Here is a 17,763-nt window from a genome sequence, read left to right as displayed (position 1 = left end):
TTATTTTGATTAGACACCAAGTGACGGAAAATTTTAAGAGCCCAGCAGTAACGCATATCTAACAGTTAATTTTTCTCACTGTTAAAATAAATGTGGGGTTTTTTTCTATCTTGAACTTTACAGACTTCAGCTGCTAAATCTTGTTATAATTCTCTGTCAGATTAAAGATCCTTTATCTATCAGATGTCTTCTCCCAGAGTAAATACTTACACGCAGTGATTAAATCATCTCAACCTTATTTCCCATAAGCTAAATGGAGCTCCTTTAATCTCCCAATGTAAGGTATGTTTCCCAGTACACAGGTTATTCTCATGCCTCCTTGGGAATTGTTTTCCTAGTCTATGGCATTCAGAGATTTCAGAAGCAGACCTTCTGACACTGTATTCAGAAGGTCTGCTTAGCAATCTTCTAGTGAAGAAATCCAACTACCAAGAGAATCCTGGCCAAAGCACCACACTGGTGGGAATGCTTCAGAATTACTTATTCTCTAATGACCACTTGAAACAATGCCTCTAGCTCTCTTCAAAGCCACTACATCTCACAGTACAAGGCTCCATGTTGTAAGAATGAGCTACTTTGCATTTCTTGTTCAATTATTTGCTCAGCTACTGTATCATCTGTTTGTGTGTTGTGAGCAAGCCTGGAATGCAATCAGGGCCACATCTTCTTCAAGCAATTAATTTAACTGTATAAGTAAATCCCAACTCATCTACTGACCTCTTTACAGAAAGTCTCAACATCCTATGCTAAGAAGTGAAGGCTTCTGAAGGCTCAGCACAAGTGCTGCACATGATTTCAGATGGCTCTGTGCAGCAGCCACCAGAGCACTGGCTCTTACATGGATCTCATGACAAATGCTGACCACAGCCAAAGCCCCAATTTTGAACACAAAATAAGTTTTTCTGAGATCAGAGACTCAGCAGTCCCTCAACTGCTCCTACTTCTGATATAACAGGTGAGCACGGGAAGGGAAGAAGGACTCACTCTGCAATGTGGAATAGAGACTGAAGTTAGCTACCATGCAGCTTTGATTGTCGAAGTGAATCACTGCATATCCAAGGCTCAGTCCGTCTTCAAGACATCAAGGGAATAGGAAATGGAATGTGTGAGACTGTATGTGTGCAGTGGGGAGGTGTCCTGGAAATGAACAGTCCTGCGGAGCTAAGGGATCAAACAGGATGTCAACAGGGATAAAATAAATTGCATCTCCCTTGCTCACCAAAACATAAGGTTACCGAGGGAGGAAACTGGAAAGCGTTATTATCCAGGACACTTTCTGAAGAAGCAGAGCTGAATATGTTAGGCTTGGAGCCAAACCTCAGGGCTCAATCTGATTAGTCACCAAAAAATAAGGTGTAGAGGTTGCCATGGAAAAGGCCACATTCATCTACAGATTCCTCTGAGACGTTGCAATCACTGCTTATACTAAATATAACAATTGATCAATCTCTATTGCATAAAGTGTGCTGGTGGGCTGAGAGTTCACATTAATTTATTTCAGTTTAGCAGGGGGGTGGGGAAGATAGATGGGGGGAGGATAGGGGGTTGTATTTGCTTGTTTTAATATTGCGTGTGATTACAATTGCTCCAGAAAAGCAACTGCATACAACTGATTATCTGAAGAGACCAAGTGCTACAGCCATGAAAGCACTTTAAGCTTTGCTAGAGTTTCTCTGGATTGTCATCAGTTTCATACGAGATCAAAATCTAGTTTGCACTGTTTAACTCATAGATAGTTTTGGTTGGAAAGGACATTTATGAATCATCTACTCCAAATACCTGCAATAAGCAGGGGCATCTTCAACTAGATCAGGTTGCTCAGAGACCCATCCAACCTGACTTTGAATATTTCCAGAAATGGGGCTTCTACCGCCCTTTGCGGGCAACCTGGTGCAGTGTTTCATCATCCTCATGATAAAAAAAAAAAATTCTTACTTACATCAAGTCTAAATCTAACCTCTTTCAACTGAAAACCATTACCCCTTGTCCTACCACAACAGGCCCTAAAAGGTTCATCCCCATGTTTCTTATAAGCCCCCTTCAAGTACTGAAAGGCTGCAGAACGCCAAGTCCACATGAACAACAATAGAACCCACACACCAGCTACACCTCCAAGGCTATAAGATTTTCTCTCCTAAAATACATAGGACTCTCTTTGTGTATTTTAGCATTTGAGAGGGCAAGGAAGACATCAACAGTAATGACTTGTAAGAGCAGTGATTTGCTATGAAAAGCTCTCCTGGCCACACATACCCACTCACCGACATGCAGCTTCCTTTGCCAAGTATTTTGTCATCCATGTAAATTTTTAAAACTGACATCTCTGGAATAACATCTATTCTTCTCAGGGCTTCATAACTTCATTATTCAGTAATGCCTCCATTAAGTGAGAAAGTAGTCATGCATGTCATCTATACAATATATTCACAGTCATATTAACAATGTATAATGATATGCATTCATTAAAAAAATGCATACAGCTGTCATCTTTTCATTGCTGTGCCCTTTCATGGCCCCTCATTATTAATCTTAAAGCTTGAAGCAGTCTTAAATATTGTAAAATATGCATTAGCTCATTCCATCATGTATCCTGCTCTTTTTTTAGCCTGGCACTAGAGTGCTATCTTTTCATCTTGAAATGACACTGACAGCATAAAAGTGAAGATGAGCGAGGTTGTAATTCAGAAAAAATACCTGCATATGAAACTGAAATGATCAAAAGCTGAACACAGGCAATTGAATAAAAGTTTGTTTATACAAGCATGCTTTTCCAAACCATATAAATAGCACAGTTCCCATCAGTCCAAAGCCCACTATTAAGCTACATTTAGATCTGTATGGAGTAACGTAACTGCCATTGGCAAGGGAACAAACAAGATGCTACAACAGCTTCAACTCCTGAAAATTCTGTGGATATTAAAAGATTTCACTTGCACAGGTACAGTGTGGGTCTGTACCAAGTCCAATGAAATTATGCTATACTTATACATAGGTTACAGCTGTTCAGGCTGAAAACATAATTATCCTCCTGTACTGCCAGCATCTTGCAGCTTTTCTTCTCCCTCCATCTCCACACTTGCACCTGACTTGCATTAGGTTTTTTTTCTGCTCTTACTCTGACACTTCTCTACCAGCATAAACTTGATCAATATCTTTATATCTTTGCTAGTATCTCCTTTAGAAGAGCAAAATCTTTGAGAAGCTTCCCTTTTAGCCATTTTAATTCGGTGCACCTTTCCTTGTTATTTTTTTCATTTTTAAATCACAAAGCCCTTGGAAACTCATGATACAATCACTTCCTTCCTACTTGTAGGTCTCTTGCACTTTTATGTTCCAGCTGTCCTTCTGAACTATAAGAGTAGGATGCTAAATCCAATTCTATTTGTAATTATTTTTTTTTAAATGCCCATTCCCAAAACTAAGAAAATTAAAAGTTCCTATTACCTCTAGATTCATGGAACTCCAGTGTCACATGTGCATCGAATCCAAGGCTGAAGTAATTATTGAAGACATTAAGAGGAAGCTGCGATTGGATAACAAAAAGTCATGTAAAAATAACTTGAATGAAGCATCCCATGGCACAGGAATTAACTACTTTAAACCTGGCATCTCATGAAAATCTCTGAAGATGAAAGTAGAAAGTATCAGGACACTGTACACAGAAGGTTGCTCTAAAGTTTAATAATAGCCTGAGGAAGAAGATGAGATACAAAAGCCCAAAGAACAGAAACACATCTACAGTGTTTTGTGATTATATACATATGTTTGTAAACATATCAAAGGGATCTTTATGTTGTCATTGAGATTTCCTGTGCTGCTGCACCACTTAACATGACAATGCAAAGCATTTCCTAATTGCTGGCACTTCAAGCTCAGCATGGTGAATGAAACACAAGCTGTGTTCTTCCTGCCTCATATATAACTAGGAGCAATGCGACTCCCAAACAAGAAGCCCTAATTCTATTGAAGATTTATGAGGCACACATTTGTCTTCTTCATCATTAAATGTGCCCAGCAGGGCTGTACAGAGAGAACTATGGCATCCAATAGATAAACTTGAAATTATAATGAGGAAGAAAACGGTTCACAGAACCTTCTTTTTTTTTAATTATTTTATTCATTTTGATTGTAACACTTTCAACATCTCCACTCCCAATTGCATACTCTAATGTAACCCCCTCATAAAAATGTTCCTGTTCTTCCTCTATCAAGATACACTAATGGAGATTATATAGAAACCTCCCGCAAAAAGAAGTTAAATGCAAAAATACATTACACCTTGCTGTAAAGTAGGCAACAATTGGCATCCACCAGCAAAATACTAAATAAAATTTTACCTTTTTTTTTTTTTTTAAGTTTTCTCTAACTTCAGAATGGATACTAGTCAGTGTTGCTTCTCCTGCAGCTCCAGATTAATAAGGGAAAAATAACAGTGACCCTTCAGATAAAATGCTAGGGATTTTTCCAAGATTTAGCTTTTGAGATACATTCTCAAAGTCTGGGAGTTACAAACATATGATAAAAACAAAAGGAAGAGATGCAGCACTTAAAAGATGCAACAAAGAAATTTTAGAGCTTTTCTACTCATGCTGCAAAGTTGTTCTGAAACATCCTATAACATCCCTGGGAAAAAGGAGGCTCTAACCTTACGTGCTCCATCCTCCAGCTCATCTTGTGGCAAATCAGGGTTGCGCTCAACCTGGAGATTCCAGCGGTCCAGTTGGACAATTGTTCCATCTTCTACGTGGCACAGGATCTTGGACACTGGCTCATCTGTGTAGCCCTAGGAACAAAATATCACCAGGCTATCAACCATGGATAGTGAAAGTAAAGCAAATTACTGACCAGTTACCTGGCAGACTTCCCTCCTTTCACACAGGCCTAAACCATCAGAACAGTCCCAAGAACATATTGCTGTATCGAGCATTTTAACAAGCTATTGGCTAAGATATACAAGTCTTTGAGCAGGCAAAACAAGACCATAGGGAGAGGAACTCAAAGTATATTTTCCTTGCTTGGAATAACTCCAGTGGAATAGTCAAAGATAAATACAGAGAAATAGAGTTTAAAGTGTGTTTAAATTAGAAGTCTGCACATACTTCTCTTTAGTTGTCCTGAGCTATCAAATACATCTATGTACACTTTTAATACAACCTCACTGTTAACAATTCAAGATCCCTGACTAGAAACTGAACCAAATTGTGCCTAACTGAAACAGACCTTGGACACAACCCTGCCTGCTGTTTTAGTCAAAATGAAGTTTCTGGCCCACACAACACAATCAGAGTAGCAAACTGAGAGCCCACATCTAAGATACCCCACAGTCAGTGCTTACCCCACCCCAGTTGAGGGTGCGGGCAAGGTCATTCCCAGTGCCAAGGGGAAGGACAGCCACAGGAGGTGGGGGGCTGAGTTGCAGCTCATCGAGGATAGACAGGATCCAGCCCACCTATAGGATGGAAAATGCAGAGAAGTGTTAGGAAGATTAAAAAGGAATGAAAAAAGGAAAAAGACACATTGAGATCACATTCCCTTTACAGAGAAAATCAAGTGAAATAGAAGGGAGAAGGAAAACTGAGATAGTAAAATTTAGCTCTACAACTGCAACTGCCCCATCTGAAGTTTTACCTTTTGGAGAACAGGTATAGCAATTTTCACAAAGCTTCTGTACAAGCAGAAGCAATGGGTTGTAAATACTGGCTGTTGGTAACCATACACAGAGATACTGAAAAAAGGGAGCACGAGTTGCTTTTCTTTAAGCAGAAAATGAAAACACCTAAGATTAGACCTGTATAAGGCTGTGCCCAGGTGGCCAAGAAAGCCAATGGCATCCTGATCTGTATTAGAAATACTGTGTCTGGCAGGAGTAGGGAGGTGATTGTCCCCTTGTACTCAGCTCTGGTGAGGCTACACCTTGAGTATTGTGTCCAGTCATCAATACAAGAGATGTCAAGGCACTGGAGTGAGTGCAGAGGAGGGCAATGAAGCTGTGAAGAGCCTGGACAATAAATTTTATGAAGAGCAACTGAAGGAGCTGGTGATGTTTAGTTTAGAAAAGAGGAGGCTGAGGGGAGACCTCATTGCTGTCTACAATTACCTGAAAGGACATTGTAGAGAGGATGGTGCTGGTCTCCTCTTCCAGGTAATCAGTGATAGAACAAGAGGGAACAGCCTCAAGCTGTGACTGGGTAGGTTTAGGCTGGGTATTAGGAAGAAAATTTTCATGACAAGAGTGGTCAGACACTGGAATGTGCTGCCCAGGGAGGTGATTGAGTCACCAACCCTGGATGTGTTTAAAGGTTTTTTGGATGTGGTGCTTGGGGATATGGTTTAGGGATGAACCTTGTAGAATAGGGTTCTAGATTGGACTTGGTGATCCTGAGGGTCTTTTCCAACCTGAATATTTCTGTGATTCTGTGAAATATTGCTCTGAAAAACACTGTATATAAAAATGAGTGAAGAATAAAATGAATAATATTTTTCAATTGCTAAAAAGGAAGCTAAACCTTTGGCAATCGTTATGAAAAAAAGGATGTAAGAGACATTACAACAACAAGGTATCTCAGAGTGTGTCCTGGAACAGTTTTCAAATAGCATCAAGCATGGACTTGCCCACAGGTCTTCCATTCCCCAAACAAGAGACCTGAGTACTGAAATATTTCACTTAAGTGCAAAGCACAAGATGTATATCATACAAATGCATCCTATTCATATGCATTGAAGCACATGTATAGAAATATACACAAAAAAAGACTTAAAGACTAGACTAGAACAAAAGACAAACTCTAATGATCAGGGTTGAAGTCTTGAAGTTGGAATAATGAACCTAGCTCTTGTGTAACATAAGCTATTTGTTGTTTTAGACAATTACTTCTCTCTCCTGCCTCTGTTCTGTACTACACAAAACTTTCAAAGAGCAATCTAGCCAAAAGGAACAAATTACTATAAAATATTTTGGATTTATTAAATAATCATTTCCCAAGGGGGGAAAGAATTATTGCTGAAGATGATATCAAACTTTATGACTGAAATTTTTGCCAGAAGAGAATTATAGAATAATTGAATTGCTTAGGCTGGAAAAGACTTTTAAAATCACCAAGTCAAACCGTCATCTAACTCTACCAAGTCTGCTGCTAAACCACATCTCTAAGCTCCACATCTACATGTCTTTTAAATACTTCCAGGGATGATGATTCAACCACTTCCCTGGGCAGCACATTCTGATGCTTGACAACCCTTTCAGTCAAGACTTTTTTTTCTAATATCCAATATAAACCTTTCCTGGCACAACCTGAGGTCATATCCTTTCATCTTGTCACTTGCTACTTGGTAGAACAAACAAATTCTCACTCCCCTACAACTTCCTTTCAGGTAGTTGCATAGAGTGATAAGGTCTCACCTCAGCTTCTTTTCTGCAGACTAAATAACTCTAGTCCCTTCAGCCACTTCTCAGAGGGCTTACTCTTTAGACCCTTCACCAGCTTTATTGAATTCCTGGAGTGGATCCAAAGCAGGACAATGTCTTTCTTATAGTAAGGGGTCCAAAACTGAACACAGTATTCAAGGTGTGGCCTCACCAGTGCCAAATAGAAGGGGACATTCATCTCTCTAGACCTGCTGGCCCCACTATTTCTGATACAGACCAGAATGCTGTTGGCCTTCTTGGCCACCTGAACAGTCTGCTGACTCACATTCAGCCAGCTGTCAGCCAACACCCCCACTGCCTTTTCCACCAAGCAGCTTTCCAGCCACTCTTCTCCAAGCCTGTAGCATTACATAGGTTTGTGACTCAAGTAGAGAACCTGGCACTTGGCCTTGTTAAAACTCATACAACTAGCCTCAGCTCATCAATTCAGTCCATACAGGTTCCTCTGTAAAAGCTTCCTATCCTCAAGCAGATCAACACTCCTGCCTAACTTGGCATTGTCTATAAGCTTATTGACAGTGCCTTCAATCTCCTTGTGCCGATCATCAATAAAGACACTGAAGAGAGTTCACCCCAATACTGAGCCCTGGGGGGCACCACTTGTGACCAGAAGCCAACAGGATTTAACTCTGTTCACAACAACTCTTTGGGCCCAATCATCTTGCCAGTTTTTAACCCAACAAAGCATATATACATCCAAACCATGAGTAGCCATATTTCTCTGGGAGGCTGCTATGGGACATGGTGTTAAAGGTTTTACCAATGCCCAGGCAAACAACATCCACAGCCTTCCCTCATCTACTAAGCAGGTTGCCGTGTCATACAAGGAGATCAGACTAGTGATATAGGCAGGACCTGCCTGTCAAACCCAAGACAACTCAGCTTGATCACCTTGGATGCCCTGTGCATACTGCATTATGGCACTCAATGATTTGCTCCACAACCTTCTGTCCTGGTAGGGCCATGACGTGGCCCAGTACAAACCCAGACAGGCCTTAAGATGTCTAGACAGGGTCCCTTTCTCTCCCCTCCCTCCTCCAGGAAAACAGGGAAACATGGGAAAAGGAACAAAAGGGACAGGACCCCTGCCTGTCTGGTAAACAAGATGTTTATCTGGGGTGAGAGCACATAAGCTGACCACTGCTCCCCCAGATACAAGGTCCTTGCTTCTGCCTTTCATGGTTATAGCCTGGCAGAACTCCTTTCTATTCAGCAGCTACACGTTAGCTTCAGTGCCCCACTGGACCAACCGATCTCTGGCAATTTGTATATATACAAGTGACTAGGCAGTCACTTGCCTTGCCTTGCCTTGCTTCAAGCCTTGCCGCCTCGAGTTGCTCTGCCCTGCCTCGAGTGCCTGGTCCAGAGCCTGGGATAAAGCCACGAGCCATACACATGCAAGCCGGAGAAGCCACAAGCCTAGAAGCCACAAGCCTAGCCTGCTTCCCCTTGCTACCAGAATCGTGCCGTGCCTCAGTTTACCCAGAAACCAAGCAAGCACCCATTGTGAAGAGCGTCGTTAACTGCCCGCCGTCCGCTGAAGCCAGATCAGCCTGGGACCATGCAGTAAACCCTTCTTGCCGGCTGTCTGCCGTGCTGCGCCTTATGAGAGCGCCCCAAAGCTAACGCAGCAGCAGCATCCCTACGTGGGTGAAACTAGCTGTGAGTAACTAATTCACTGCCCTTTGGGTTTAATGGTTCTTATCGAGCCTCCCCCCGCTGTAATCGAGCACTACCTGCTCTCGGGGACTTTCTCTTTCCAAGTTGTTGCCTCCTAATTGGCATAGAATAGTTTATATTTGCCCTAAGACTGCATAATTCCATTGTAAATATATCTTCCAACCATACAACGATCCTTTCAATGAGTTTTGGCATATTTCATTAATAAAGGGTTACTATTTTTATTAATACTCGTTTGCCATATCGTTTATTATTTATTGTTGTGAGGGTAATTAATAAATATTCCTCCCCTCGACCACAACACTTTCCCCAGTACTGAGGTCAAACTGATAGGTCTGCAGTTCCCTGTATTCTCCTCCTTCCAGTCCTTTATGTAGATGGGCATCACAGTTGCTATTTCCAGTCAACTAGGACCTCCCCAGTCAGCCAGGGTTGTGGACAAATTATCTTCTTCCCCACCTGCTAGTGTTTTGGGACATGGGAATGCCCTGGTCCTGCACCTTTAAGAATTCCTTCTTAAACAATGTCCAGCTTTCCTGAACTCCTCTGCCCATAAGGGCTGCAAACAGGACTATTCCTTAAACTACTTCTCACCTTCCAAAAAAAAAAAAAAAACCCAACTATAATTACAGTCTTGGACAGAATCTGTGCTGCATTTTTTTAAGCTGCTGCCAGTGTTTAAAGATGCAGCCTTTACTGGAAATAAAAGCTTTTAAATAGGACAGGAGACTGAAATCCTGACTGTATCTGGACATGATTATTCCTCCTTCAACTAATATTACTATGACTTCAAACAGACTTTTAACCAAAACTGGGATGATACCAAGGCTTCATGAAAGGCACTGAGTGTAACATGGGCATTGGGGAACAACAGGTGGTATTTGAAGGACTGTAGTATGAATGGTCTGATGCAGTAACGACACCTTGATATTCAAGAATATACTAGGTATGCTTGGTATTCTACTATATGTCTTTCTCCAGGTCTCAAATTATAAACCTGATTTTGCATAAGCATCATTTATCAGACAGTTACTTATCATAATCAATTGTCCAATTATTAAATCATTCATCTGGGAAGTAATTTCATATTAGAGTTCACTGTCTGTTAACAGTCATCTGAATCACAAACTCTCATGAGCTAAAGGTACGTAGGCCTAGCACAGGCACCATGGTAGGAGTCCTTAAGGGATTTTCAAAGGTAAGTAACCTTCTATCCTTCTCTATTGATGACAGGAGATATAATCAAGACTCTTTATAACTTCACTGGGGTCAGGACTTCTTCACATGTTCTTGTTCATTGTCATTAACTTCATATCTGTGCCTCAGCCTCTCACTAGTACAGGTAAATTTTGCAAGTGCTTTTAACTGATAAACAGAAACTTCACATTACTAATTTATAAATACAGCATTGCTATTTAACTTGAGTTCATTTCTAAACCTTGCACATTAGTTTTACGATCAAGGATGACACAGACTTCCATTTCCCTGTAAACACAAAGCTCCTGACTGCTTTGGAAACAGAGCTTTCCGTTTAAGTCCTGGAAAGGAGCAGCAAGCAGCGATGATGAAAAAGTTACAATAAATTCTGATTCACCTCAATAATGCAATGTAACATCTGGTCTCATTGAATATTCACAAAGTCCATTCGAGCCAGATTTTTCATTTCTAGAAGTAATGGCTTTGGGAATAACTAGATACTAACTTGCTTCAAACTGAGCAGCAGCGCAGCGCTGCTCATACTCCTGAGAAGGTGCTGCCACCTGTCGCCTGAACTGCTCAGCAAAGGGGAAAACAAAGGATGGTCACACTCAATGTCATGGTATTCATTCCTATTTTAATATTTTTGGGGTAAAATCTCCCCACCCCCTCTACTGGCTTCCTCAAACAGATGAAAGACTTTCAGAATCACATTGAAACACTTTTTTTTCACCTCCTACTAAAGCAACACATTGTACATTTCTGAAGGAAAGTTCAGAATAATATCTTATTTCCCCAGTCATCAGCAAAACAGTAGACTAATCACAAGTTTTTTCATTAATCTTGCAACTCTACAACTGGAGGTTTTAAAGTATCCAAAAACCTGAACAGAAAGTTCACCCAGAAATCCAAACACAGATAGGTTAATGGTAGGGGTTCACCTCAAAAATAAATAAATAAGCAAAAGAAAAATTCTTCCCCATGACCTAAACATCTACATATATCTGTTGGGGCCAGTCACTTCACCTTTCAAGCAATAATGCATTTTTCTTACCATACTTAATGTTACAACTATTATCAAATGTGTGTTTGGGGAACTGAGCTTCACAGAGATAAACAGTTGGAAAACTGACCTTTAACTGACCTCAGAGACTTAGACTGAGATTTATGATATTCCTGAGTACTGGAAAGAGTAATGCAGTTGTAATATCGCCATTACCACTCACAGCTTTCAGACCCTGAACTGCAAAGGCTGTTTCCTCCTAAAGATGCTTAAAGCCTTCAAAGATCTGACTTTAACTGCTTATCCATAAAACACTTCGAAATTCAGTAGTAAAGAAAAATACTGAATCTGGATCTGCCAGATCCCAGGCTTTGTGCAGAAAAAAAAAAAAATCATAGAATCATAGGGTTTGGAAGGGACCTCTGGAGATCATTGAATCCAACCCCACTACCAAGGCAGAATCACCTAAGGTAGGTTACACAGGAATGCATCCAGACAAGTCTTGAAAATCTGTAGAGAAGACAACTTCACAACCTCTCTGGGCAGCCTATTACAATGCCCTGTCACACTTAGAGTACACAGGTTTGTACTTGTGGAAGTGAAACTTCCTGTGTTACAGTAGGCATCCATTGCCCCTTGTCCTATCACAGAACACCACTGAAAAGGGACTGGCCCCTTCTTGGCACCCACGCTTCAGATATTTTTAAACATTAATAAGATCTCCTCTCAGTCATCTCTTTTCCAGACTAAACAGCCTCAGGTCTTTCAGCCTTAATCACTTTATTTAGGCACATAGGAAACCTTATTTGATTGCATTCAGACATCATGAAGATAATAGCAGGAAGGAGAAGAAATTAAGATTTAATGACTGCCAGACACTGACTTAACCTGCTAGACCCTCAGCAGGGCCATCTGTGTCAACAGTGACAGGAAGCCAGCAAAGTTAGTCTTTATGGGGGTTTTAAGGTGTGCCAAACCTTTATGCATAAAACACATAGGACCTTGGATACTACAGAGACCAGGACAGATAATTAAAAAGTAAAAAAGTAGTTTTCACAAACATAAGGTGCATTATCTGGCTCTGCTGGCATTGCAAGGTGGGAAACCCACAACTGTGAGGACTTTAATCCCTTGGCCAATGACCATGGAGCTGACAGGCACTGATCACTTACCGTCCCATCCCCACCACAGGCCAGGATACGCAGGTTTGGCACTTTTCTGTACAATTCCAGCCTAGTCAGTGGGGGAAAAGGGAAAAAGAGGGGTTTAATCAGAAAAATAGTGCAGGCAGTTTAAATACATCTTGCAAAGTGACAGCTTAACTACTGCTTATTGCATTTTAAAATATTTACTACTGAAGATATGAGTGGAGGCAGAAAAATAAGATAATTTAAAACAAATAATTTCAGCATTACCAAAAGCACTGGCAGTGAGGAGGCATCAACTCTGACAGCCACAGGCAGCATCAGCCCCAGCTCTATCTGAGCCTTGTGGCTCATTTCACATGCAAATCATCTTCACATACACACAAAAACATTAGGATATGAAACGGAGTCTTCTTCTTTGATTATAAAAAGCACTTCCTGAGAATTATTTGATCAATTTAGCATGTTCCTGTGCTAAATGTAAAAACCCAGATTTGCATGTTCCCTCTGAAGATGACAAAATCTTATCCTAAAGCAAACAAATATTAAGGTTTTTAAACAAAATTTAGTGCTCCTTATCAGGGTTTGCTGAGCCAGCATTTCTGAGGCACGTACAACACAAATTCTTCAGCTGGTAACTGGCTCTGACACATTGACAGCTCCCAGTCTCTTCTCACAGAAGCCACCACTGCAGCCCTCCTCACTGATACCCAGGTACAGAAACATCATGCACAGTCTATTTATGTATCCAAGATAGAACTTTGTCTGCTTTCATGATCAGAAAAGATTTATGATCCACAGTGCTGAAGGCTTAAGAACTTACGCATCTCTTGGCCCTTCCTGAGAGAGATCAAAGACTTGGCGTGGATTCAAATACCACATAAACATTTGGAGAACCTTGGTGCCCTGGAAAGAAAAATCAAAGGAAGGGAATTTAGGAAAAGTTTAATGATTATTAGGAATAAGAGTGTTCATTATTCATTATATTTAGACTGCTTCTCTGTTTTCTGCGTTTTATAAAACAAAGAAATCAAGAAAAAGACAAACTAGAAAGTGGCACAGCAGGTGACTGCTCTATAGAATAGCAACCCCCTGGTCTACGCAGGGTACACATGTATACATGTAGCCTAAACTTAACAACATAGCTAATGGGTCATAAGTACAGGCATTTTGGGGATAGACCAAATGTTCAGCTCCCACAGCCACCTCTTCTCTTGCCTCTTGCCACATGCAAAAAGAAACTGCTGTTATCCCACATCACCCTCAGCCATCCATGACAGCAAGAAGTTGAACAAACTTGTGGGTAAAGTCTCCATCACATTGAACAGTGCTTCATCCAACATCCAAGCAGTGATACAGCTTTGGCCACCACCATCATGAGCACTCATAACTGTAGTCCTTTACCATCTAATGAAAGGTGCTCTCTCCATGGGCTACAGTGGCCCTAATGCTCAGCTACAATGTGGCCAGCCCACAATTCATTCCTTTATGTTCTGCCCAGACACAAAGTGGCAGGATGTCTTTCTAGCAGAAGAGGGTTAAGAATCCTATGGGGCAAGCTTGTACTCCAAAGTATTTCAAAAATGCCTTTCAAACAGGGCCTGTGGGTGCAAGTCAGGAATTTTCAGTAGATCCCTGTGCTGACAGATGGCTCTTCTGTATGACCCCTTACCCTAAGTGAGGAATCAAAGTGCCTAGGAAAAGGTATTAAGAACAGAGGAAATAAATAGGTAGGTAATGTTTTAGTCTCAGCTATTTTGAGTTTGTAGAATTCTTGAGCCAGGTAGAAGTACAGGACTTGAGTCCCAGGTGGGACTTGATGATCTTGAAGGTCTTTTCCAACCTGGTTAATTCTGTAACCTTCAGGATTTTCTCTTCCAAACCTATCCTTCAGTCCATGTAAACTTTGAACATCCACTGTATTCCAATCAAGGAGTTTTGCAGTTGAACTACACTCAAGAGGGAACGACTTTTTTCTTTGTTTTCAATCAGTCTTAGCAGTTTCATTTCATCTTCCTCATTTCTTCTGACAGAGGAAATAGTGAGCAATGGCTATCCTATTTTCCATGCTCTATAGGCCTCTGTCGTATCTTACATCAATCTTTTGTTTTCAACTAGAAAGCTCTGTTCCAAGAGCCCTAAGAGTGGTCTGATGTCACTGAAACTTGGTTCTATATGGGACAGTACAAGACAAGTGATTTTTTTTTTTACACACTATAGGAATGTGTCATTTCATATTCACTCATTTCACTAGGCTTTCCTAGTATAATGAAGCCACTTGTGGATAAAAGAAATGTCTAAGACTTCATTGTCAATCTAAATGTCTGTGAAAATATTAAACATTCTGAAAACCTCCAAATTATAATTTTTCATTGCTTTCAAGATTCTGAAGATAGAAACACAACTGCTCAGATATTCAAATACCCATTTCATCCATCCAATTCCACTGTAGTGGAAAGGGCATTCAGCAGCCAGGACTTCTGAGGAGTACAGTTCAGGCATAGAGTTCCTCTACTGACTGGACAAGAAGTAGTGTCATCTGCAGAAACACTGCTGTTAAGTTAAAATTTTGTGACCTGGATCCGTATGACATTCTTACCTGATTTCCTCCACTTTTTGGATTGACAAATACTAGCAGTGGCTTCATGAGTGGAGAGGAGATAGGCTTTATCACAAATGGCCGACCTTTGTTATCCTGAGAAAAAGAAGCAAGAGATAGTTTTGTACAAGCTATGTACATTTCCTTGGTGTAACATGAACAGGAGATTTAACCTATCTCTGACAAAACTACCTCAAGTAGTGGAAATAGTGTGGCCATGTAAATATGGGAAGGAAGTGGTGTGTGGAGGAAAATCAGTTAATGCCATCATGAAACTATTTCACAATTTTATTCAATGTTATTTCCCAAAGCAACAACTATTCACACAGAGCAAATAATGTCTCAAATAAAGTGTTTTTTCTAATACAAACAGTTTTAAAATGGAAAACAGAATGAGACAACACAGTTATTTCACTGATTCCATCCAACAGGCAAGTTGTATCAGCACTTATTTGCAGACAATCTGCTCTTGAATTGAAAACTATTGTCTTCCTACTCCCTACCCCTACAGAACACCAGTGTGCCCAGTAGTGAGGGCACTCGTCCTGGTTGTGGTAGACACAGATTCAAGTTTCTGGTTTGCAGTTCTCCCACCACTCAAGCAAGGTCCTTAACCAAAGAGCCCTAGTTATGCAGAAGTGAGTCTCCCCTCACCTATCCCATGAAGCCATTCCTCATCTATATAACTAATTCATTAGGCAGGGTCTAGAAACAAGGTCTTCTATAAGCTACGTGGTAAATCAAACCATCAGAATGTTTATCTGTTTCTCTCCCATCTGTGGCCTGGTGTCAATTTTGACACAAGTGACATATTTCTAATACGGTATCTCCTTAGGGAGACAGTCCCAAATTGGACCAAATCATCAGTTTCACACCCCTGCTCTGCCTAGTAGAAACCAAGGATCTGACCTGAGTCTCTTACATCCCAAGGGTATAATGCTTCATTAGGCTAGACTTTGGTACATAGTTTCTTTAACAAACAAACAAACAAAAAAACTATTCAAAATTTCTCATACAAGTTTTATCAAAACTGATCTCTTCTCACAACAAATCCAGTAACACGGAAAATTCCACAGGAAAATATATATTAAACACTGCGGGGGGGGGGGGGGGGAAGTTAAACTTGAAGTCTCCACTTAGATATTCAAAAGCAAGGATCCTGGTTTCTAAAGCACTTCAATACCTACTTCATTGCCTCTTTTACTGGCTTTTCTTTTAAAAGACGTTCTCTTCTTTCGCCGTGTTGAAGTCTTTAATGAGTTCTACATCAAAAGAAAAAAGAATACATGAAAAGCAAAACAAAATTTAGAAGACAGGCCCAGACAGAGCCCCTTTACGAAGCTCTTCCATGCATGTCCACTTGGAGAATGATAAGAGTATCTGGCACATGCTCAAGTTTTAAATTACATGCGCTGCATGCTTTACACTTCCACACCACCGTTTATGGAGAAAGCCACACACGGAGACCAGACTGGTGCTTTGGAACTGGAAACTTTCCCACGCTGTGAGGGGGGAAAAAGATCAGATGCTCCCATAGACTCACATAACACCACATGTTGTACCTGCCAACCCTCCCAATAGGGGTAGGAGACGCCCATTTCCCCTTCGGGGCTCCAGTCTCCTGCCCAATCAGGCTCGTCTCCTGGTATGGAGACCACCTGCATAAAGATGTAATAAAAAACATGATAAATGAGATATTTTTCATGTTTTTTTGGTGTTTTGTTTTTGTTTTAGGAAAGAAAACAACAAGATTTAGCTCTGGCAACCATTATGACTCAACATAACGCAGGCCACCATGGCATATGATGCTGGCACTGTGGAGTCAGTTCCAGCCTATCAAGAACCTCATGTAATTATCTGCTAAAGAACAAACTGAATTGCTAGCATTTAAGGATTAGAATGAAAGGGCTGTTTCTGGGGGTTTTGTTTGCTTTGTTTTTTAAGTAACACTATCACTTAATGATACAGAATAAAACCCATAAGGCTTTTATTTTTCCAGAATCTATTAAAAGAGAACTTTCATCAAAGCTATTCCCCAGGCAGGCAGTAGCCTGCTCAGTGATTCTGAACCAAAAAGTGCTCTCAAGTGATAAGAACAGTCCAAGAAAGGGAATTTTATCTTATTTTTTAATTATTTTAATTCAGTAGCTGACATCATATCTTCAGGAAACACTAACCCTTTCCACATGATTGAAATGTTGTATTTTAGGAAATACTGTACATATTTTCTCACTATTTTAACTTCTAGTCTAACCCTCATTAATTTCTAGTCTAGCTTTCATCAGGAAATAAAGTAACAAGGGGAATCGATTTACTTTTTTTCTGGCTTCAAGAGTGGAAGCAACGTCCACTGAGCTCATCCAAAATTTCATTTCTGTTCTGACCTTATTCAAAAGTATACTACTAGTGAAGAAGTCAATGACCAGAGATCATCAAATCTGTAAGCACTGATTTCTGTTCTTAATTCTGCTTGTTAAATGCCTTTTAGACGAATAGCTATTGAGTTCTATTACCTAACAACAGCTTCCAGAATTTCAAAACTTCAGTACCATACACCAGATGTGGAAGTGTGTTTCCACATCTCTGAGAAATTAAGAAACACTGTTATTTAATTCAAATACCTGAAGGTTCTGTCCTTTTTCACACAGACCATGAGAAGCCTGCTGTAAAGCACAAGGCCCAAAGCTTTTTGTCACCTCTCAAAATTCATTGT

At 40.5% G+C, this 17,763-nt stretch overlaps 1 protein-coding gene across 2 annotated transcripts in view; it reads right to left on the bottom strand.

Annotated features, from left to right (window-relative positions):
• The window catches only part of DGKI (diacylglycerol kinase iota), a 201,271-nt gene that overhangs the window by 90,111 nt on the left and 93,397 nt on the right, over positions 1-17,763 (bottom strand). For both annotated transcript variants that reach the window (XM_054387069.1, XM_054387071.1), the window contains exons 9-15: positions 16,226-16,312; positions 15,051-15,146; positions 13,275-13,357; positions 12,479-12,539; positions 5,336-5,449; positions 4,646-4,783; positions 3,445-3,523 (exon numbers count right to left, since the gene is read on the bottom strand). In XM_054387069.1, the coding sequence (XP_054243044.1) occupies positions 3,445-3,523; positions 4,646-4,783; positions 5,336-5,449; positions 12,479-12,539; positions 13,275-13,357; positions 15,051-15,146; positions 16,226-16,312 (658 nt within the window). The remainder of the gene's footprint in view (positions 1-3,444; positions 3,524-4,645; positions 4,784-5,335; positions 5,450-12,478; positions 12,540-13,274; positions 13,358-15,050; positions 15,147-16,225; positions 16,313-17,763) is intronic.

Source organism: Indicator indicator, chromosome 14, assembly GCF_027791375.1.
Source record: "Indicator indicator isolate 239-I01 chromosome 14, UM_Iind_1.1, whole genome shotgun sequence".
In the NCBI taxonomy this organism is placed as follows: Eukaryota; Metazoa; Chordata; class Aves; order Piciformes; family Indicatoridae; genus Indicator; species Indicator indicator.
Note: the sequence above shows the minus strand (reverse complement) of the source record. Positions and strands in the feature narration are given on the sequence as shown.